Raw genomic sequence first — 22,883 nt, forward strand, 5'->3', positions numbered from 1 at the left:
CACACTGTAGAACTGAACCCGGACACACACGGTAAAACTGCGGTCGTTGGTCTCTCGCACTTATCCCGATAACATAAGATGGAGTCAGACGAACCCTCCTACAAAACTTGAGAACAAAGTCATTACTACAGGACTGTGTGAGAAAGGGATTTATTCTACAAGAAATGCTGGGGCCACAAATGAGAGAATCCGGGCCCCGTGGCTGGATACTCCGGGCCCCCAGCGTGTTAGGACCAGACGGGGTCTTTGTCTCTGGAGCTTCTCTACTAGGGATAATGAGACTCTGATCTTGGTCATCCATATGGATAATGGAATTACAAAGCTTCTCATATAATTTCCGTGTTAAACACGAATGGCACATCTACAGCACACGGACGGCTCATGTACAGCACACGTACGGCACATGTACAGCACACGGACGACACATGTACAGCACACAGACGGCACGTTTACACGGACTCATAGACTTGTATTGGCCCTTTGTCATCTGTGCTGCTGGGAAAACATGGACATGAGAGCAGCACCGTAGGTCAAATAGGGGACACGTGGCATCTGTGAAAAACATGACAGGTCGTGTGAAGGTGCCGTACAATCACATAATAGAAAACATTAGCAGAATTACCATCTTTTTGTACATCCTACCTCACAAACAGCAGAATAAAAAGTGATAAATAACAAGTCCTACATGTCCCCCAAACTACTCTGCTAAATCCCCTCTGGCTCTGTGGATGATGGTTGGAAAAATAAGAATTGAGGGTGAAAAGATCATTTTTGAGGAAAAAATTTCATTTTTTAATTGTACGACTGTACGTTATAAACTTCTGTGAAGCCCATGGGGGTTCAAAGTTCTCACCACACATCTACAGTTGTGGCCAAAAATATTGACACCCCTGCAATTCTGTCAGATAATACTCAGTTTCTTCCTGAAAATGATTGCAAACACAAATTCTTTGGTATTATCTTCATTTAATTTGTCTTAAATGAAAAAACACAAAAGAGAATGAAGCAAAAAGCAAAACATTGATCATTTCACACAAAACTCCAAAAATGGGCCAGACAAAAGTATTGGCACCCTCAGCCTAATACTTGGTTGCACAACCTTTAGCCAAAATAACTGCGACCAACCGCTTCTGGTAACCATCAATGAGTTTCTTACAATGCTCTGCTGGAATTTTAGACCATTCTTCTTTGGCAAACTACTCCAGGTCCCTGATATTTGAAGGGTGCCTTCTCCAAACTGCCATTTTTAGATCTCTCCACAGGTGTTCTATGGGATTCAGGTCTGGACTCATTGCTGGCCACCTTAGAAGTCTCCAGTGCTTTCTCTCAAACCATTTTCTAGTGCTTTTTGAAGTGTGTTTTGGGTCATTGTCCTGCTGGAAGACCCATGACCTCTGAGGGAGACCCAGCTTTCTCACACTGGGCCCTACATTATGCTGCAAAATTTGTTGGTAGTCTTCTGACTTCATAATGCCATGCACACGGTCAAGCAGTCCAGTGCCAGAGGCAGCAAAGCAACCCCAAAGCATCAGGGAACCTCTGCCATGTTTGACTGTAGGGACCGTGTTCTTTTCTTTGAATGCCTTTTTTTTCTCCTGTAAAGTCTATGTTGATGCCTTTGCCCAAAAAGCTCTACTTTTGACTCATCTGACCAGAGAACATTCTTCCAAAACGTTTTAGGCTTTTTCAGGTAAGTTTTTGCAAACTCCAGCCTGGCTTTTTTATGTCTCGGGGTAAGAAGTGGGGTCTTCCTGGGTCTCCTACCATACAGTAACTTTTCATTCAGACACCGATGGATAGTACGGGTTGACACTGTTGTACCCTCGGACTGCAGGGCAGCTTGAACTTGTTTGGATGTTAGTCGAGGTTCTTTATCCAACATCCGCACAATCTTGCGTTGAAATCTCTTGTCAATTTTTCTTTTCCGTCCACATCTAGGGAGGTTAGCCACAGTGCCATGGGCTTTAAACTTCTTGATGACACTGTGCACGGTAGACACAGGAACATTCAGGTCTTTGGAGATGGACTTGTAGCCTTGAGATTGCTCATGCTTCCTCACAATTTGGTTTCTCAAGTCCTCAGACAGTTCTTTGGTCTTTTTTTTCTCCATGCTCAATGTGGTACACACAAGGACACAGGACAGAGGTTGAGTCAACTTTAATCCATGCCAACTGGCTGCAAGTGTGATTTAGTTATTGCCAACACCTGTTAGGTGCCACAGGTAAGTTACAGGTGCTGTTAATTACACAAATTAGAGAAGCATCACATGATTTTTCAAACAGTGCCAATACTTTTGTCCACCCTCTTTTTTATGTTTGGTGTGGAATTATATCCAATTTGGCTTTAGGACAATTCTTTTTGTGTTTTTTCATTTAAGACAAATTAAATGAAGATAATAATACCAAAGAATTTGTGTTTGCAATCATTTTTAGGAAGAAACGGAGTATTATCTGACAGAATTGCAGGGGTGTCAATACTTTTGGCCACAAGTTCCTTGGGGGGTCTAGTTTCCAAAATGAGGTCACTTGTAGGGGGTTTCCACTGTTTAGGTACATCAGGGGCTCTCCAAACGTGACATGGCGTCCAATCTGAATTCCAGCCAATTTTGCATTGAAATAGTCAAACGGCACTTCTTCCCTTCTGAGCTCTGCCATGAGTCGAAACAGTGGTTCCCCCCACATATCAGGTATCAGCGTACTCAGGACAAATAGCACAATAACTTTTGCAGTCTAATTTCTCCTTTCACACTTGGTAAAATAAAAAAAATTGAACCTGAAGGTTTTTTTTGTGAAAAAGTTAAATGTTCATTTTTTTTAAATATTCAAAAAGTTCCTGTGAAGCACCTGAAGGGTTAATAAACTTATTGAATGTGGTTTTGAGCACCTTAATGGGTGCAGTTTTTAGAATGGAATCATAGAATCGTAGAGTTGGAAGGGACCTCCTGGGCCATCTGGTCCAACCCCCTGCTCAAAGCAGGATTCGCTAAATCATCCCAGTCAGATGTCTGTCCAGCCTCTGTTTGAAGACTTCCATTGAAGGAGAACTCACCACTTCTCGTGGCAGCCTGTTCCACTCATTGATCACTCTAACTGTCAAAAAGTTTTTTCTAATATCTAATCTGTGTCTCCTCCGCTTCAGTTTCATCCCATTGCTTCTAGTCTTTCCTTGTGCAAATGAGAATAAAGTTGATCCTTCTACAATGTGACAGCTCTTTAGATATGGTGTCACTTTTGGGTATTTTCTATCATATAGACCCCTCAAAGTGACTTCAAATGTGATGTGGTCCGTAAAAATAAAATGGTGTAAAAATAAGAAATCGCTGGTCAACTTTTAACCCTTATAACTTCCTAACAAAAAAAAATTTGGTTCCAAAATTGTGCTGATGTAAACATGTGGGAAATGTTACTTATTAAGTTTTTTGTGTGACATATCTGTGATTTAAGGGCATAAAAATTCAAAGTTGGAAAATTGCGAAATTTTCAAAATTTTCGCCAAATTTCCATTTTTTTCACAAATAAACGCAAGTTATATGAATGAAATTTTAACACTAGCATGAAGTACAATATGTCACGAGAAAACAGTGTCAGAATCACCGGGATCCATGGAAGCGTTTCAGAGTTATTACCTCATAAAGGGACAGTGGTCAGAATTGTAAAAATTGGCCCGGGCATGAACGACGTACAAACCGCCTTTGGGGGTTAAGGGGTTAAAACATTTGCTTTTCCCACATCGCGCTCTATGATTTCACCCTCATTGTTCTTTAAAGGGCCGACACCATCAATTTTAATCTTTTTACTGTTTATATAATGAAAGAATAGTTTGGGGTTTGTTTTACTTTCCTTAGCAATGAGTCTCTCAGTTTCCACTTTTGCTAAATGTATTTGTTTTTTACACATTTTATTTTTCTCTATAACTTTTTAATGCTTCTTCATTGCCTTCTTGTTTTAGCTTCCTAAATGCCTTGTTCTTGTTATTTATTGCCCTTTTTACATCCTTATTTAGCCACATTAGTGTTCTCCTGTTCCTAGCCCTTTTATTTCTGTACGGTATGGCTAGCTCGCAGTGGGTGTGTAAGACTGATTTAAATATTTCCCATTTATTTTCTGTGCTCCTATTTTTGAGGACATTGTCCCAATCAATTCGGCGAAGGTCCTCTCTAAGCTGATCAAACTTTGCTTTCCTGAAATTCAGCGTTTTGGTAACCCCCTTCCAGGGCACCTTACTGAAGGACAAGTGGAATTGTGTTATATTGTGGTCACTGTTCCCTCGGTGCCATCGACTCGGACTTCTGTTATTCTATTTGGCCTGTTGCTTAACATTAAGTCCAGAAGGGCTGTCCCTCTAGTTGGGCCCTGCACAAGTTATGACAGAGAATTATCCTTGGTCACTGACAGAAATTGGTTTCCTTTCTGAGATCCGCAGGTTTCACTTTCCCAGTCTATGTCGGGGTAGTTGAAGTCTCCCATAATAATCACCTCATTGGGATTTGCTGCTTTGTCTCTTTGTTTCAATAATACATTCTCAGTGGTTTCTGTTATATTTGGTGGCTTATAATAAACCCCTATGAGGATTTTATAACTTTTCTCTCCTTGTATCTCCACCCATAGAGACTCCACCTCTTCATTTCCCTCTTGTATATCTTCTCTTAGTGTGGGCTTTAAAGTGGACTTTATATATAGACAGACTCCGCCCCCTTTCCTTTTTTACGATCCCTCCTAAACAAATCAAATCCTTGCAAGTTAGCCGCCCAGTCATAGCTGTCGTCTAACCATGTCTCAGTTATTCCTACTATGTCGTATTTTTCCTCATACATTACCAACTCCCGATCTTCAATCTTATTGGTCAGGCTTCTTGCGTTGGTCAGCATGCAGGAAACAAGTTTTCCTTCCTTTTTCTTAGCTTCCTTCTGAGTACCCTGTCTTGGGTCCTCGGTACCACATCTAGTATCCTTGATTAGTTTGTCTATATTCAAGCGGGACTAGACGAAGAAAACCCTAAAATCATGAATCATGTTATCCGAAACAGTCAGAAAACTAGCCACATATTGGGCGACCCCAGACCTCAGACTATATACTGTGTAAGTTTATAAGCCCCTCCAGTGTCAGGAATAGATAGTATGTGAGAATACCGTATATACCACTCAGGGAACACTTACCTTTCAGAGATAATTTCCATATTCATACTAAATAATGGCACAGATCTCCCAGACATTATGACTGCACATATCCCTAGTCTGTATAACGATATTGCACTCATTCCCTGACAGACTGCAGCATGGCCATTAGTTAGAAGCTGCTAATGATCTTTGGAGCAGGTAAGTTTTCCCTGAGTGGTACATATTGGGCCGTCTGAAGACTGAGTTTAGTCTGGACAATTTGTCTGCACTACTAATTAACAGCAGTTACATTACCAAACTAGGGCAGTCCCTATAGGAGAAAACACAAGAATTATACTGTATTGTCACATACTATCTATTCCTGACACTGGAGGGGCTTATAAACTTACACAGTATATAGTCTGAGGTCTGGGATCTGCCAATATGTGGCTAGTTCTCTGACTGTTTCGGATAACATGATACATGATTTTAGGTTTATTTGTCTAGTCTCGCTTGAATATAGGTCAATATTAAATAGTCTCCTGAAGACGCCTTTGGTGAGGACGATGAAGCCTGCAGAAATAAGAGGCTTGGACAGTGACTGTCTATACGTCACCTCACACTATATACTGAACTGTGGGGCACATGTTTTTTCTATTAGTCACCTATTGACTAACCTTCAAGGGGTGAATTATGGGTATAGTTTTACATTTGGAATTAATAAAGTTTAGTTTTATCTTTTTGTCAGCAAACATGAGGAATGACAAGAGTCAACCCATTTAAAAAGATTCAGTTTTGGTTAAAACTATTCCAACACTATGAACATAAAAAGGCTTCCCACTATGTGACATCGCTGATGTTTATTAACAGTTGATTTCCAAGTAAAATATTTCCCACATTAAGAAAATGAAAACGGCTTCTCTCCTGTGTGAGTTCTTTGGTGTCTAACAAGAAGCGCTTTCCGGTTAAAACATTTCCCACATTCTGAACATGAAAAAGGCTTCTCCCCTGTGTGAGTTCTTTGGTGAGTTACAAAATTCCCTTTATGGTTAAAACATTTCCCACATTCTGAACAGGAAAAAAGCTTCCCTGTGTGGGTTATTTGATGGTGATCAAGATCTATTTTCCATTTAAAACATTTCCCACATTTTGAACATGAATATGGCCTCTCTCCTGGGTGAATTCTCTCATGTCTAACAAGATGTGAATTCTGAGTAAAACATTTGCCACATTCTGAACATGAAAAAGGCTTCTCCCCTGTGTGAGTTCTATGATGTTCATTAAGACACCCTTTCTGGTTAAAACATTTCCCACATTCTGAACAGGAAAAAGGCTTCTCTCCTGTGTGAGTTCTCTGGTGTGTTACAAAATGTGATTTCTTGTTAAAACATTTCCCACATTCTGAACATGAAAATGACTTCTTTCCTGTGTGAGTTCTTTGGTGTATATCAAGATGTGAATTCTGAGTAAAACATTTGCCACATTCTGAACATGAAAAAGGCTTCACTCCTGTGTGAGTTCTTTGGTGTATATCAAGATTACATTTCTGTTTAAAACATTTCCCACATTCTGAACAGGAAAATGACTTCTTTGCTTTAGGAGCAGTTTGTTTTATAATGCCTCTTTTGTGACTTTGATTTTTCTTAGTAGTCAGTAATGAATCAGAAGGTGGGACCTGTTTCATATAATCAGATGACAGATCTTTGCTGTGAATGGATGATGGTATATCAGGAGTAACAGCAATCACTTCTGTTGTATCTTGTAGGATCTCAAGATCATCAGATTTAAAAATTGAAGATGTCAGCTGTCCCTCTGATCTCCTGTTACGGTCATCTGCTAAGATAAAAAACAATTATTTATTAATAAAATATCCTTGAGTTTTATATTTTTGAACATTTCTACTTAAACTGTCCATAAAAATGGCAAGTTATGTAAAAAACTTTATTTACCAAAACAATGACAGTTCACAGTCTAATAGAAAACCTTGTTGGATGAGCCAGTAGTGTGTGGTGTTCAACTGTTTGTTCATTCTGCCTCCCAAATATCGAATAAAAAGAAACCAATCAATGTTATGTAGGCGAAAATAATACCAATTCTCATCTCACAAAAAACAAGTCCCCACTCAGGTCCATCATCTGTCAATGGAAAAACAGATAAGGCAGGTTACAGTTAATGCTATAGTTAGGGTTAGTGTTAGGCTAAAGAATTAGGCTTTTCTCAATTGTCTCCCCAATAATTGGGTCCCGTCAGTCACGTCAGAGTTTTCTTTTTCCGAAAAAAAAACAAAAAACGAATAAAATGGCCCTTAAGTTTTATAGTACAGAGGAGGCTTATGCGCTTTTATGTTCTGACAGTGAAGAAAGTGCAGTGTCAGATGGCGATGAGGATTTCGAGGGCTTTAGTAGCAGCGACAGTGATAGCTCAGAAATGAGCAGTGATTCCGGTCCATCCTCACACACAAGGACCAGTACAACAAGAAGGACAAATAGCGCTTCTGGAGAAATGTCTCCAACTCAGGGAACAATGCCCAGTACTAGCGCTGTCCCTAGTGCTCGGGAATTGGCGCACACCAATGTCCAAGGGGCTTTGCCTCTTGATGTAGCATTTCCCAGATGGGAGGCTTCGGATTCGGCTACTCCATTCATCCCTAATTTTAATGCCATTCCTGGTATAAATGTGGAGGTGGAACATTTTGCACCAATTAATTTTTTTAATTTGTTTCTGACAGATAGCTTGCTAGAGCATATTGTCCTACAAATTTATATGTGTCCCAATTCATCAGCCAGAATCCACGATCCTATTATGCTAGGTCAAATTTATCAACACCAACTAATGTCCTAGAAATGAAAACATTTTTAGGACTTACATTCATTATGAGGCTTGTTAAAAAAAATGAGCATTTGGTCTTATTGGTCCAACCGCCTGTTCAAGCCACCACTATGATTTCTGCCGTTCTTCCTAGCACCTGTTATGAGATGCTCATGAGATTTTGGCATTTTAACGACAATAGTCAATGCCTGCCCAGAAATGTCCCAGAACATGACAGACTATTCAAAATCAGACCCATCATCGAAGACTTGACAGAAAAGTTCTTAAAGCTTTACACCCCAACAGAAAACATTTCCATTGATGAGCCCCTTGTAAAATTCAAAGGAAGACTGCACCTCAAGCCATTTATTCCTTCTAAGAGGGCAAGGTTCGGAATAAAGCTCTACAAAATGTGCGAGCGTTCAATCAGATACACATCAGCTTTACACATTTATGAGGGGAAAGACAACAAACTAAACCCACCAGGATGCCCTACTTATCTGGGGACATCTGGAAAAGTCGTTTGGGAGCCGATAACTCCATTTTTACAAAAAGGCTGCAATCTGTATGTTGACAACTACTACACCAGCATCCCTCTATTTAAAAGTCTGTTTGAACATTAGGGGCTTCTGGGACCATTCGAAAAAAACATCAGGGGTTTCCAGAATCATTGGTCAGCAAAAAGTTCCGAAAGGGGCAGTCAGGGGCTTTACGCAATGGAGAGCTGCTTGTCCTTAAGTATAAGGATAAAAAAGATATTTTTATCCTGAGCTCAATCCACCCAGATGCCACAAGGGCCACTGCAGACCAACAGGGATCCACTACTCCAAAACCTGTTTTTAGTCATTGACTACAACAAATATATGGGGGTGTGGACCTTGCAGATCAGGTTCTACAGCCATACCAGGTATCAAGAAAATCATATATCTGGTATAAAAAGTTAGTCATGTATTTGTTTCAGGTGGCCACATATAATTCTTTTGTGTTATACAAAAAAGCCGGAAATGCAGATACTTTCCTTGATTATCAGGAAAAGGTCACTGAAAATCTTGTTTTTGAAAATTTTGTCCCCGCCAATCCTTTATAATGTGAAGATGTTAGAAGACTCACTGAGCGACATTTTATTGCACTCATCCCAGTAACTGAAACAAGAAAGAACCCCCAGAGAAGATGTCGTATATGCTCCTAGAGAGGAATGAGGCATGATCCCCACTATTATTACCCACAATGCCCATCACTGCCAGCCTTATGCCTCCATGACGGCTTTACAATCTTCCATACAGAACCACGTTTTTGAACTGTTTTGACATTCAAGCATTTGGTTTATTTAGTGACAGACACATTTGAGTAGAGCTGACTTAACAATTTCCGGGGGTAGGTGGGGGGAGGTCTCCAGGGACACAAGCTGGACACAATATATTGGACATTACAATGACATTTTTGCAATTTTTGCTCTAAAACTTCCACTACGTGTTTCTGGAAATCATCCATGCAGTGAAAATGGTCACTATACCCATAGATGAATTCCCAGAGGGGTGTCATTTCCAAAATGGGGTCACTTCAGGGGGGATTCTGTAGTTCTGGCACTTAGCGGCTCTCCAAAGTGCCACAACAGCAGAATCCCCCCCTGAAGTGACCCCATTTTGGAAATGACACCCCTCTGAGAATTCATCTATGGGTGTAGGGACCATTTACCTATCTACCTATTTTCCAATGTAAATGTAAAATCTGGGGATAAAACAACATTTTAGTGGTAAAAATGTAATTATTTCTTCTTCACTGCCCAATGGTATAATTTTCTATGGAACAGCTGTGGGGTCAGTATGCTCACTGCACCACTGGAAGAATTCATTCAGGGAAGTATTTGGTAAAATGCAGTCACTTTTGGAGCTCATGCAGTTCTAGCACCTCAGGGGCTCTGACAACGTGACATGTCACCCACAAACAATTCCAGCAAAATCTGCTCTCCAATACGACACTCCTTCCCTTTGGAGCTCTGCCATGCGCCCAAACAGTCGATTACCCCCACATATGGGGTGTCAGAATACTCAGGACAAATTGCAAAACAACTTTTGGGGTCCAATTTCTCCTGTTAGCCGTTGGAAAAAACAATTGAGGGCGAAAAGTTCATTTTTTTGTGGAAAAAATGTTTTTTTATTTTCACGGCTCTATGTAATTAGCTTCTGTGAAGCACTTGGGGGTTCAAAGTGCCCACCTCATGTCTAGATAAGTTCCTTGGGGAGGGGTTTAGTTTCCAAAATGGGGTCGGATTTCCACTGTTTAGACACGTCAGTGTCTCTGACAATGTGACATGTCAGCCACAAACAATTCCAGCAAAATCTGCTCTCCAATATGGCGCTCCTTCCCCTCTAAGCTCTGCCATGCGCCCAAACAGTAGTATTCTCCCACATATGGGGTATCGGCGAGCTCAGGAGAAATTGCATGGAGCAATCTCTCCTGTTACCCTTATGAAAATGCAAAATATGGAGCTAAAAAGATTTGTGAAAAATTGTATTTTTTTTTATTTCCACGGCTCTACATTATAAACTTCTGTGAAACATCTGTGGGTTCAAGGTGCTCAATACACATCTGGATAAGTTCCCTAAGGGGTCTAGTTTCCAAAATGGTGTCACTTGTTGGTGGTTTACACTGTTTAGGCAGATGAGGGGCTCTCGAAACGTGACATGGCAACCGCTAATTATTCCAGCATATTTTACATTCAAAAAGTCAAATGGCGCTCCTTCCCTTCCGAACCCTGCTGTGTGCCCAAACAGTAGATTTCCCCCACATATGGGGTATCGGCATGCTCAGGAGAAATTGCAAAACAAAATGTATAGTCCATTTTCTCCTATTACCCTTGCGAAAGTAAAAAAAAATTAGGTCTAAAGGAAAATTTTTGTGATGGTGGGATCTGACACTGATGTTCCTTGAGCTTGAAGTTCCCCTTTTGTTTAGAAGTTTTTCTGGGCTCTTTTGTTACCATTCGTATTATCCATCTCTTTGATTTGCCATGAATTTTCCTCCTGTGGCCACGTCCAGGGAGGTTGGCTACAGTCTTATGGATCTTACATTCCTGAATAATATGTGCAACTGTAGTCACAGGAACATCAAGCTGCTTGGAGATGGTCTTATAACTTTTACCTGTAACATGTTTGTCTATAATTTTCTTTCTAATCTCCTGGGACATCTCTCTTCTTCGCTTCCTCTGGTCCTTGTTGAGTGTGATTCACACTATGTCACCAAACAGTACAGTGAGTATCTGTAGCCTCTATACAGGCCACTCACTGATTCCAGGATTGTAGACACCTGTGATGATAATTAGTGGACACATCGCGATTTAACATGTCCCTTTTGTTACATTATTTTCAGGGGTTCCATCATTTCTGTCCAGGCCTATTTCATGAGTTTTATTTATTTTTTAATTCTGTGGAAGCATGGTTGGAAAGCAATGTCTGACTTTCATTGTTCATTTTCACAGATTTATTATTTATTATTACTTTTGTCAGATTCAAGTTATTTCTGTGACCATTGTGGGTTTTTCTGTCATTAAACGAGGGGTAGCAACAATTTTGACCCCGTGTGTATAGATTATAACCCTCAGTGAATTAATTTATAACATGGAATCACTTTATGGGGATTTCTACTATTCTGGTTTTCTGTCATTTAGTTATGTTAGGGCTTCAGCAAATGGTGTGTCCAATCTCATCTGGGATCTGTTCCTGCTGTCCAGCTGGAGTAATCTGCTCCCTACTTCAACCAATTGGAAAGTACCACACCCTACTAAAGCGCAAAGCACATGGCCGGAATCTGCCAGATACAGTGCTGTTCTCCTCTGGTTCAGACCTCTGTGCTCAGCTTGCGGCTTGTGTATTTGTTTCCTGCTGTGACCGTGGCCCGTTTACTGACTACTCTTGTGTCTTCTGATTCTGTATTCTGTTCTTCTGGTTCTGACCCAGCTACCTGACTATTCTTCTTACCATCTAACACCACAGAATAGCAGGTAACACCATGGTCCAAGCCTTGGGGACCGTGTATAAGTCCAGATTCCATGTGAGGGTGTTATAGGGCGATGAGCAAGGCAATCCTTGGGATATGGAAAGCAGAGAAGATAGTGCCAACCAGCAAAATGTCACCGGTGATGGCGGCGCCTGCGCAGTAGCATCTATAAGTAAGAGACAGAGGCTACTGGACAGGCGCCGCTGGTGTCATTTTGCTGGATGTAATTTTTTTTCTAAGCCTCACAATAGCCACAATATTATAGGCATTATCAACAATAATATCAATGTTATTATATGCATTATGTAATAATGGGGGCAGGTCAGTGAGGGATCAGCGACCTGTCATAAGCCAATACAGATGAATATGTAATCAGCGCAACACATAAAGCCCCGCCCACAGCCATGCCTCAGAGCACGAGAATCTCATTACTGAAAACTACAAATACAGATTACACAACAGTAAACCAGAGTTGCCCTCATTTATGGTGGACCATTGGAGCTACTATGAATCCTGAGCAGAAGATTAGAGAAAATAATATTGCTCCCCATTTCAGGAGAGATTGTGCAGTAATCTGAATTCCTTAGGATCAGAAACAATGTAATTTATGATGTGGAGTGAATCCATGACACCAGAACTGGAGCCAACACATCTCCTGCAGGCAGGAATAAATGTACACTCACTGGCCACTTTATTAGGTACACCATGCTAGTAACGGGTTGGACCCCCTTTTGCCTTCAGAACTGCCTCAATTCTTCGTGGCAGAGATTCAACAAGGTGCTGGAAGCATTCCTCAGAGATTTTGGACCATATTGACATGATGGCATCACACAGTTGGCGCAGATTTGTCGGCTGCACATCCCTGATGCGAATCTCCCGTTCCACCACATCCCAAAGATGCTCTATTGGATTGAGATCTGGTGACTGAGGAGGCCATTTGAGTACAGTAAACTCATTGTCATGTTCAAGAAACCAATCTGAGATGATTCGAGCTTTATGACATGGCGCATTATCCTGCTGAAAGTAGCCATCAGATGTTGGGTACATTGTGGTCATAAAGGGATGGACATGGTCAGCAACAATACTCAGGTAGGCTGTGGCGTTGCAACGATGCTCAATTGGTACCAAGGGGCCCAAAGAGTGCCCAGAAAAAATTCCCCACACCATGACACCACCACCACCAGCCTGAACCGTTGATACAAGGCAGGATGGATCCATGCTTTCATGTTGTTTACGCCAAATTCTGACCCTACCATCCGAATGTCGCAGCAGAAATCGAGACTCATCAGACCAGGCAACGTTTTTCCAATCTTCTACTTTCCAATTTCGATGAGCTTGTGCAAATTGTAGCCTCAGTTTCCTGTTCTTAGCTGAGAGGAGTGGTACCCAGTGTGGCCTTCTGCTGCTGTAGCCCATCTGCCTCAAAGTTCGACGCACTGTGCGTTCAGAGATGCTCTTCTGCCTACCTTGGTTGTAACGGGTGGCAATTTGAGTCACTGTTGCCTTTCTATCAGCTCGAACCAGTCTGCCCATTCTCCTCTGACCTCTGGCATCAACATGGCATTTCCGGCCACAGAACTGCCGCTCACTGGATTTTTTTTCTTTTTCGGACCATTCTCTGTAAACCCTAGAGATGGTTGTGCGTGAAAATCCCAGTAGATCAGCAGTTTCTGAAATACTCAGACCAGCCCTTCTGGCACCAACAATCATGCCACGTTCAAAGGCACTCAAATCACCTTTCTTCCCCATACTGATGCTCGGTTTGAACTGCAGGAGATTGTCTTGACCATGTCTACATGCCTAAATGCACTGAGTTGCCGCCATGTGATTGGCTGATTAGAAATTAAGTCTTAACACACAGTTGGACAGGTGTACCTAATAAAGTGGCCAGTGAGTGTATATTACAGCCATCAGCCACGCACAGCTTAGAGAGGAGAGTTGTGAAATACTCGCCAGGATTCGAGTACCGCATTACTCGCCGAGTATAATGAGTATACTCGCTCATCCCTAGGAACCATGAGACATTCAGCAGCACAGAAGGGAGAGAAGATTCATCCGATAAGATCTCAGGGATCTAGGAAGCCAACAGCATCATTACCCTCCGCTTTCTCTTACAGGTCCAGCATAAGATTTTTCATCTTGTCAGCACATTCTACGTACGCTGTCATTTGGCTTTATAGTTTAGAAGGCTCTGGCCATTACCTGTCTAATTCCTGTCTCTTTGTCTGGAGAATAAACTTTAGGATTTCTATGCAGCCGCAGCTCCAATCTCGATGAGCGGCAGCAGTGACGGGTGTTGATGCGAGAGACTCGTGCAAGTTTCTTGCATCACAACAGTAGTGTGATCCCGGCCTAACTTTGCGTTCAGTGTGACCCTTTAAGCGCGCACTCGGCCTTTATTGGGTCAGGTACAAGCAATCATATAGATCTCGCTTTAAGGGATCACCCTCACACTAATCCCAGGGGGTAGGTGGATCCTCCAGGTTGTAAGTTCTATAGAAAAGGGCTTTCAATGCCCAAAGAAATTTGAAGAGTTTTGGGTGGAGGAGAATGTTGTGGTCTAGAGGGAAAATGGTGAACATGGTAATACGGCCGGACTACACCACCGATAAAGCAGCCACAGCCGGTGACTGAGAGGAATCTGTGACTTCTCTGCATTCAGTGGTTACTACTCACCTGGGTAGTCATATGTGGGAATCTCCTCTTTACACCACTCATCATCTCTCACATATGTCTCTGTAGTATTAATATGGGTCAGATCTTCACCCTGAAACAAATATTGTAAAAGTCACTGACAGATGGAGAAGTCCCATCTATGATCAGCTCTAATCCTGCCATCTCCACCGTTCTCATTACACAAGTATAAAACATATAATACTGGTGGATAAAACAAGACTGAGCACAAGACCTTCACAGCCGTCTACACATCATAGGGGAGATCTCCTGACACCTTCTCTCCATCTACCTGATGATCCTGAGGAGCACTGGGATCTTCTTGGTTACAGTCCTGTGGAAGAAGAGGACGGGGACATCTCTCTGGTGTTGTCCTCTTACTGGATAGATCTGGAGGAAACACATACAGGGACTGAATTCATTCTCTACTTACAGATAACTATAGGCCGTGTGTATTTAGTCCTGTCTATTACCTGGAGATGTGAGGGGCTGGGGAACCTCCATTATGACGTTCTTGTACAGATCTCTGTGTCCTTCTAAATACTCCCACTCCTCCATGGAGAAATAGACAGCGACATCCTGACACCTTATAGGAACCTGACACATACAATGATACCATCATCCCCCCCGATCCCTTCATAGCGTTACTGTATAATGTCCCAGCATTCCCAGCAGTGTCACCTCTCCAGTCAGCAGCTCAATCATCTTGTAGATGAGTTCTAGGATCTTCTGGTCATTGATGTCCTCATGGATCAGGGGGTGAGGTGGAGGCCCCGTGATTGGGCTCAGGGGTCTTCCCCATCCCTCAGACACAGGGTCCTGACAGCGATCACTAGAGGTCTTCTTCACCACTGTGTAATCCTGGTTATGGAGAGACACATTAATAAATCTCACTACAGACATTTCCAGAGTCCTCACCTCTCCAGTTCTGTCCATCTGTTATTCCCATAGATAAGAATGATGTAATGTGACGTCATCAGAATCTCTCACCTCTCCAGTGAGACGGAAGAGGATCTCTAGGGTGAGGTGTAACATCCTCTCCGCCATCTTGTCTCTGTCCATATCCATCCTTGATGGGTAAATCAGGAAAATTCTCTTTTGTAGAAGATCTTCACTGAGAGGATCCGATATTGTAGAGACCTGAATGAGAAGAAGATGATCCGATGTAACATCATAAGAATCCTGTGTAATAATACAATTACTGGAGATAATAAGGGAAACATAGGAGGAGATTTATTATCTTACAGGGTTTAGTTTTCTCCCCTGACATCTACTAATAAAACCTATATATTTAGGCCACAGACAACAAGCAGTTTCCTCCTCGGAGTCGGCAGCTGAACACGTTCCTCATAGACTCATCAACGTCACCATCAATTCCCATCAGAGTGAAGGAACATCGCTCCTCTATTCAGCTCTATGGATCCAGGATGAAATCCACTGCGGCCCCTGCAAGAAAAGAGCGAAATCTGGTGAGACCCCCGAGGCCGGAGATTTCTACAGCTGCTCTGTGCGCACAGGACCTGTGATGAGGTCACAGGAGGGGAGGAGTCAGGGGTCACATGATCCGGGGCCTCAGTGTGCACAGGACTCTGCTGTACTGGTTGTCATGGTGCTGGATGAGGGGAAGTTTCTGTGTGGGGTCAGGAGGGGTTTACAGGGTGGATGTAGCAGAGCCGTGTGTCTACGAGGTGTACGGAGCGGAGCCGTGTGTGTACAAGGTGTACGGAGCGGAGCCGTGTGTGTATGAGGTGTACGGAGAGGAGCCGTGTGTGTACGAGGTGTACGGAGCGGAGCCGTGTGTGTACGGAGCGGAGCCGTGTGTGTACGAGGTGTTCGGAGAGGAGCCGTGTGTGTACGAGGTGTACGGAGCGGAGCCGCGTGTGTACGAGATGTACGGAGCGGAGCCGCGTGTGTGCGAGGTGTACGGAGAGGAGCCGTGTGTGTGCGAGGTGTACGGAGCGGAGCCGTGTGTGTACGAGGTGTACGGAGTGGAGCCATGTGTGTACGAGGTGTACGGAGAGGAGCCGTGTGTGTACGAGGTGTACGGAGAGGAGCTGTGTGTGTACGAGGTGTACGGAGCGGAGCCGCGTGTGTACGAGGTGTACGGAGCGGAGCCCTGTGTGTACGAGGTGTACGGAGCGGAGCCGTCTGTGTACGAGGTGTACGGAGCGGAGCCCTGTGTGTACGAGGTGTATGGAGCGGAGCCGTGTGTGTACGAGGTGTACGGAGCTGAGCCGTGTGTGTACGAGGTGTACGGAGTGGAGCCGTGTGTGTACGAGGTGTACGGAGAGGAGCCGTGTGTGTACGGAGCGGAGCCGCGTGTGTACGAGGTGTTCGGAGAGGAGCCGTGTGTGTACGAGGTGTACGGAGCGGAGCCCTGTGTGTACGAGGTGTATGGAGCGGAGCCGTGTGTGTACGAGGTGTACTGAGCTGAGCCGTGTGTGTACGAGGTGTACGGAGCGGAGCCGTGTGTGTACGAGGTGTTCGGAGAGGAGCCGTGTGTGTGCGAGGTGTTCGGAGCAGAGCCGCGTGTGTACGAGATGTACGGAGCGGAGCCGCATGTGTGAGGTGTACGGAGAGGAGCCGTGTGTGTGCGAGGTGTACGGAGCGGAGCCGTGTGTGTACGAGGTGTACGGAGCGGAGCCGTGTGTGTACGAGGTGTACGGAGAGGAGCCGTGTGTGTACGGAGAGGAGCCGTGTGTGTACGAGGTGTACGGAGCGGAGCCGCGTGTGTACGAGGTGTACGGAGCGGAGCCCTGTGTGTACGAGGTTGACGGAGCGGAGCCGTGTGTGTACGAGGTGTACGGAGCGGAGCCCTGTGTGTAAGAGGTGTACGGAGAGGAGCCGTGTGTGTACGAGGTGTACGGAGCGGAGCCGCGTGTGTACGAGATGTACGGAGCGGAGCCGCGTGTGTGCGAGGTGTACGGAGCGGAGCCCTGTGTGTACGAGGTGTACGGAGCGGAGCCGTGTGTGTACGGAGCGGAGCCCTGTGTGTACGAGGTGTATGGAGCGGAGCCCTGTGTGTACGAGGTGTATGGAGCGGAGCCCTGTGTGTACGAGGTGTACGGAGCAGAGCCGTGTGTGTATGAGGTGTACGGAGCGGAGCTGTGTGTGTACGAGGTGTACGGAGCGGAGCCCTGTGTGTACGAGGTGTACGGAGCGGAGCCGTGTGTGTACGAGGTGTACGGAGCGGAGCCCTGTGTGTACGAGGTGTACGGAGCGGAGTCGTGTGTGTACGAGGTGTGCGGAGCGGAGCCGTGTGTGTACGAGGTGTACGGAGCGGAGCTGTGTTTGTGTGGACCCCTCTGTGTACACTGTATACCCCCAGCTTTGGTCGCAGACCCCTGTGCACACTGTATACACCTATATACCCCCAGCTTCAGTCTCAGAACCCTGTGTTTTTGCTGTATACAGTCATGTTAAAGTTTGGGCACCCCTGTTAATGTTAACCTTTTTTCTTTATAACAACTTTGGTTTTTGCAACAGCTATTTCAGTTTCATATATCTAATACCTGATGGACTCAGTTATATTTCTGGATTCAAATGAGGTTTATTGTACTAACAGAAAATATGCAATCTGCATTTAAACAAAATTTGACTGGTGCAAAAGTATGGGCACCTCAACATAAAAGTGACATTAATATTTCGTAGATCCTCCTTTTGCAAAAATAACAGCCTCTAGTCGCTTCCTGTATCTATTAATGAGTTCCTGGATGAAGGTATTTGTGACCATTCCTGTTTACAAAACAATTCCAGTTCAGCTAAGTTTGATGGTCGCCGAGTATGGACAGCCAGCTTCAAATCATCCCACAGATGTTCAATGATATTCAGGTCTGGGGACTGGGATGGCCATTCCAGAACATTGTAATTGTTCCTCTGCATGAATGCCTGAGTAGATTTGGAGCGGTGTTTTGGATCATTGTCTTGCTGAAATATCCATCCCCTGCGTAACTTCAACTTCGTCACTGATTCTTGCACATTATTGTCAAGAATCTGCTGATACTGAGTTGAATCCATGCGACCCTCAACTTTAACAAGATTCCCGGTGCCAGCATTGGCCACACAGCCCCAAAGCATGATGGAACCTCCACCAAATTTTACTGTGGATAGCAAGTGTTTTTCTTGGAATGCTGTGTTTTTAGCCTCCATGCATAACGCCTTTTTGTATGACCACACATCTCAATCTTTGTTTCATCAGTCCACAGGACCTTCTTCCAAAATGTAACTGGCTTGTCCCAATGTGCTTTAGCAGACCTCAGGCGACTCTGTTTGTGGCGTGCTGGCAGAAACGGCTTCCTTCGCATCACTCTCCCATACAGCTTCTCTGTTGTGAGTTCATTTTCCCCTTCGTCACTGAGGTCTGGTGAACTCCCTATTCTGGTGAAGGAAGGTAGTGAGCCTGATTATCAGGCACCTGAGTCTAATGATGATGACTGGCTGAGTGGAGTCACGGACTGGATATAAGGCTGCCGGCGCCCTTCTGCCCTGCGGGTGATTTCTCTGTGGACTTCTAGGAAACCAGTCTGATTCCTGCTCCTCTAAAGCTAAGTTTTCTGCTTTGCCTTTTAGCATTTGTGTTTTGTTTTTGTTTGCCTTGCTTTTCTGGATTCTGCCATTCCTGCTGGAGTGAGCTGAATCTCCTTTTGCCGGTTGCTCTGTCTTCAGAATATTCCTGAGTACTGACATAGCTTTTTGAAGCCTAGCGTCTTCAGGGCCTTTTTCACTGTCAGTCTGTTGGCTCTTATTTTCATAGGGTTTTTCACGGATTGCAGACAGCAGCCTTCCTGTCCTTTCCTATCTAGTTAGCTTGGGCCCCGTCTTTGCTCAGTCTATCTTTCTGTCTGTGTTGTGTTCTTTCTTCTTGCTTCACCGTCATTATTTGTGGGGGGCTGCGTTTTGCTTTGGCGTCTGCTCTGGGGCAGTTTAGATTTCCTTTTCTGTCTTTAGGCTATTTATCTCTCCGGCTGTGATCGAGGGGTCTAGGGCTCCGTAGGAACCCCCCACGGCTACTGCTAGTTGTGTTGATAGGTTCAGGGGTCTGCAATCTGATAGTTGCCAACTTCTCTGGTTTTCTGGACATAGCTTCTATTTTTGTGTCTGCCTCCTACGGTGACTCTATCATAACAGAATCACCCGCCATACCGCAGATCCTAGGGTACTCAATAGCAGGAAAGAATTGTAAAAAAAAAAAAAAAAAAGGGTGTATATTTTTTCCTCTATATCTCTGAGGCCGTAGGGGGAATTTTTTTTTTCTCTCAATGGAGATAAAGCAATTGTCTGATCGTGTGGAGCAGCTCGCTGCGGAAGTGCGGGGAATTTCCGCCTACCTTGCTCATTCACATGCTGCTGAACCAAAGATTCCTACACCTGATGTATTTTTTGGGATCGGTCTAAATTTTTGAATTTCAAAAATAATTGTAAATTATTTTTTGCCTTGAAGCCTAACTCGTCAGGGTGCTCCGCGCAGCAGGTTAAAATTGTCATCTCTTTGCTGCGTGGCAATCCCCAGGATTGGGCGTTTTCTTTGAAACCAGATGATCCTATTCTGACTAATGTGAACGCATTCTTTCAAGCCTTGGGGTTGTTGTATGATGAACCTAATGCTATTGATCAGGCTGAAAAGACCCTGTTGGCATTGAACCAGGGTCGAGATTCTGCAGAGTTGTACTGTCAAAAGTTCCGAAAGTGGGCGGTCCTTACTACCTGGGATGATAATGCCTTGGCTGCTCTTTTTCGGAAGGGCTTGTCAGAAGCCGTAAAAGATACTATGGTGAGATTTCCTGTTCCCTCTGGTCTGGACGATTCTATGTCATTAGCCATTCAGGTTGATCGGCGTTTACGTGAACGCAGGATTGCACGAGAGGTGTTGCCACCGGTAGAACAGACGTCTGAACCTATGCAATGTGATAGTTTTGTCTAAGGCGCAACGTCAGGAGTTCAGAAGGCGTAATAAGCTGTGTTTTTTCTGTGGAGATGCCTCGCATATTATTTCTGTTTGTCCTAAACGAGAGAAACGCTTTGCACACACGTTTTCTGTTGGTGGTGTTCAACCTAAGTTTCTTCTGGCAATTACTCTGATCTGCTCCCTGTCCACATTTTCCCCCAAGGCTTTTGTGGATTCGGGAGCAGCGCTAAACCTAATGGACTTGGATTTTGCTAAACGTTGTGGATTTCCGATGACACCTCTGCAGATGCCTATCCCTTTGAGGGGGATTGATGCTACTCCTTTGGCGAAAAATAAACCTCAGTTTTGGACCCAGGTGGTCATGTGGGTCGCCCCAGACCATCAAGAAAATTGCAGATTTTTGGTGTTACATGGTCTGCATGATGCCGTTGTTCTGGGGTTTCCCTGGTTGCAAATTCATAATCCAGTCTTGGATTGTAAATCTGTGTCTGTGGTGAGTTGGGGTTGTCGGTGTGCCTGTAGTGAGGCTCCGGTTTTTTCCACCTCTCCTCAGTCGCATGATGTTCCTGACTATTTGGCGGACTTTTATGATGTATTTAGTGAGAATGAGTCTGCGTCCTTGCCTCCTCATAGGAGTTATGACTGTGCAATTGAACTGAGCCCGGGGTGTAAATTTCCCAAGGGTCGGCTCTTCAATTTATCTGTACCCGAGCACGAGGCTATGCGGTCCTATATTAAGGAGGCGTTGGGTTGGAGAAGGGTCATATTAGACCATCCTCTTCACCCTTAGGTGCCGGGTTTTTTTTTGTAGCCAAAAAGGATGGTTCTTTAAGGCCTTGTGTTGATTATCGTGCCCTCAACAAAATTACTATTAAATATCAGTATCCGTTACCCCTGATTTTGGATCTATTCTCTAGAGTTAGAGGTGTTTGCTGGTTTACCAAGCTTGACCTCAGGGGGGCTTATAATCTTATCCGCATTAAGCAGGGGGATGAATGGAAGACGGCGTTTAATACTCCGGAGGGACATTTTGAGTACCTAGTGATGCCTTTTGGGCTCACTAATGCCCCTTCTGTCTTCCAGTGCTTCATGAACGATATTTTCCGAGACTTTGTCGATAAATTTTTGATTATCTATCTGGATGATATTTTGATCTTCTCCAAGGATTGGGATTCTCATGTGGAACATATTCGGACTGTGTTCCAGATCTTGAGGGAGAAGTCCCTGTATGTCAAAGGATCGAAATGCCATTTTGGAGTACAGAGGATTTCATTTTTGGGATTTATTTTGTCTCCATTAACTATTGAAATGGACCCGGCCAAGGTACAGGCCATTTATGATTGGGTTCAGCCCACTTCTTTGAAGGCCCTCCAGAAGTTTTTGGGTTTTGCTAATTTTTATCGGAAATTTATAGCAAAATTTTCTAGTATTGCCAAGCCATTGACTGATCTGACTAAGAAGGGTGCTGATGTGTTGAATTGGTCTCCGGAGGCTGTTGCTTCCTTTCAGGAGCTGAAGCGAAGATTTACCTCCGCCCCGGTTTTGCGGCAACCTGATGTCTCACTCCTGTTCCAGGTAGAGGTGGATGCTTCTGAGATTGGTGCAGGAGCTTTTGTCCCAAAAGGATCCTGTAACATCTAAAATGAATCCCTGTGCTTTCTTTTCCCGAAAGTTCTCTCCATCTGAACGTAACTATGATGTGGGGAATCGGGAACTGTTGGCAATGAAATGGGCATTTGAGGAGTGGAGACATTGGTTGGAGGGAGCTAAACATCAAGTTGTGGTCCTCACTGACCACAAGAATTTGATTTACCTAGAGTCGGCTAAACGCTTGAACCCTAGACAGGCTAGGTGGGCCTTGTTTTTTACACGTTTTGATTTTGTGGTCTCTTTTCTTCCTGGAACTAAGAATGTCAAGGCAGACGCCCTCTCTAGGAGCTTCTTTGCTGATTCTCCTGTGGTGACCAAGCCTGCTACCATCTTAGGCGAAGGGGTAGTTCTTTCTGCCATCTCGTCTGATTTGAGACTTGCTCTGCAAGAGTTCCAGGAGGACAAACCTGAGCGTTGTCCCAGTGGAAAGTTGTATGTTCCTGACGAGTGGAAGAAGAACTGGCCAAGTTCTCCAAAAAAAAAAAATGGCCAAGTTCTCCAAAAAATATGACATAGTTGTCATGGGAGATTTCAACTATCCAGACATTTGTTGGGAATTTCTCTCAGGCAAAACTAACAGGTCAAGGAAATTCTTATCCTCTCTTGCTGACAACTTTATCTTCCAAAAGGTAAGGGAGAAAACAAGGGGAACTGCTACCTTGGATCTAATCCTTATAAACAGGGAGGAAATGGTTGAGGAGGTAAAAGTGGCTGGGACCCTAGGAGGTAGCGACCATGCTATTTTAGAATTTTGGA

The 22,883-nt window shown here is 44.1% G+C and overlaps 2 protein-coding genes across 2 annotated transcripts in view; both read right to left on the bottom strand.

Moving 5' to 3' along the window:
• Nucleotides 1–15,692, bottom strand: part of LOC141075743 (uncharacterized) — a 230,131-nt gene extending 214,439 nt beyond the window's left edge. Inside the window, exons 1-5 of the mRNA XM_073562890.1 lie at nucleotides 15,563–15,692; nucleotides 15,254–15,433; nucleotides 15,046–15,169; nucleotides 14,865–14,962; nucleotides 14,576–14,666 (exon numbers count right to left, since the gene is read on the bottom strand). Of these exons, the coding sequence (XP_073418991.1) occupies nucleotides 14,576–14,666; nucleotides 14,865–14,962; nucleotides 15,046–15,169; nucleotides 15,254–15,433; nucleotides 15,563–15,640 (571 nt within the window). The 5' untranslated portion in view covers nucleotides 15,641–15,692. The remainder of the gene's footprint in view (nucleotides 1–14,575; nucleotides 14,667–14,864; nucleotides 14,963–15,045; nucleotides 15,170–15,253; nucleotides 15,434–15,562) is intronic.
• The window catches only part of LOC141075744 (uncharacterized), a 559,419-nt gene that overhangs the window by 278,276 nt on the left and 258,260 nt on the right, over nucleotides 1–22,883 (bottom strand). The gene's annotated exons all lie outside the window — the stretch shown is intronic.

The sequence above is a fragment of the Dendrobates tinctorius genome, unplaced genomic scaffold, assembly GCF_039654945.1.
Source record: "Dendrobates tinctorius isolate UK_male_01 unplaced genomic scaffold, ASM3965494v1 ptg000368l, whole genome shotgun sequence".
Classification (NCBI taxonomy): domain Eukaryota; kingdom Metazoa; phylum Chordata; class Amphibia; order Anura; family Dendrobatidae; genus Dendrobates; species Dendrobates tinctorius.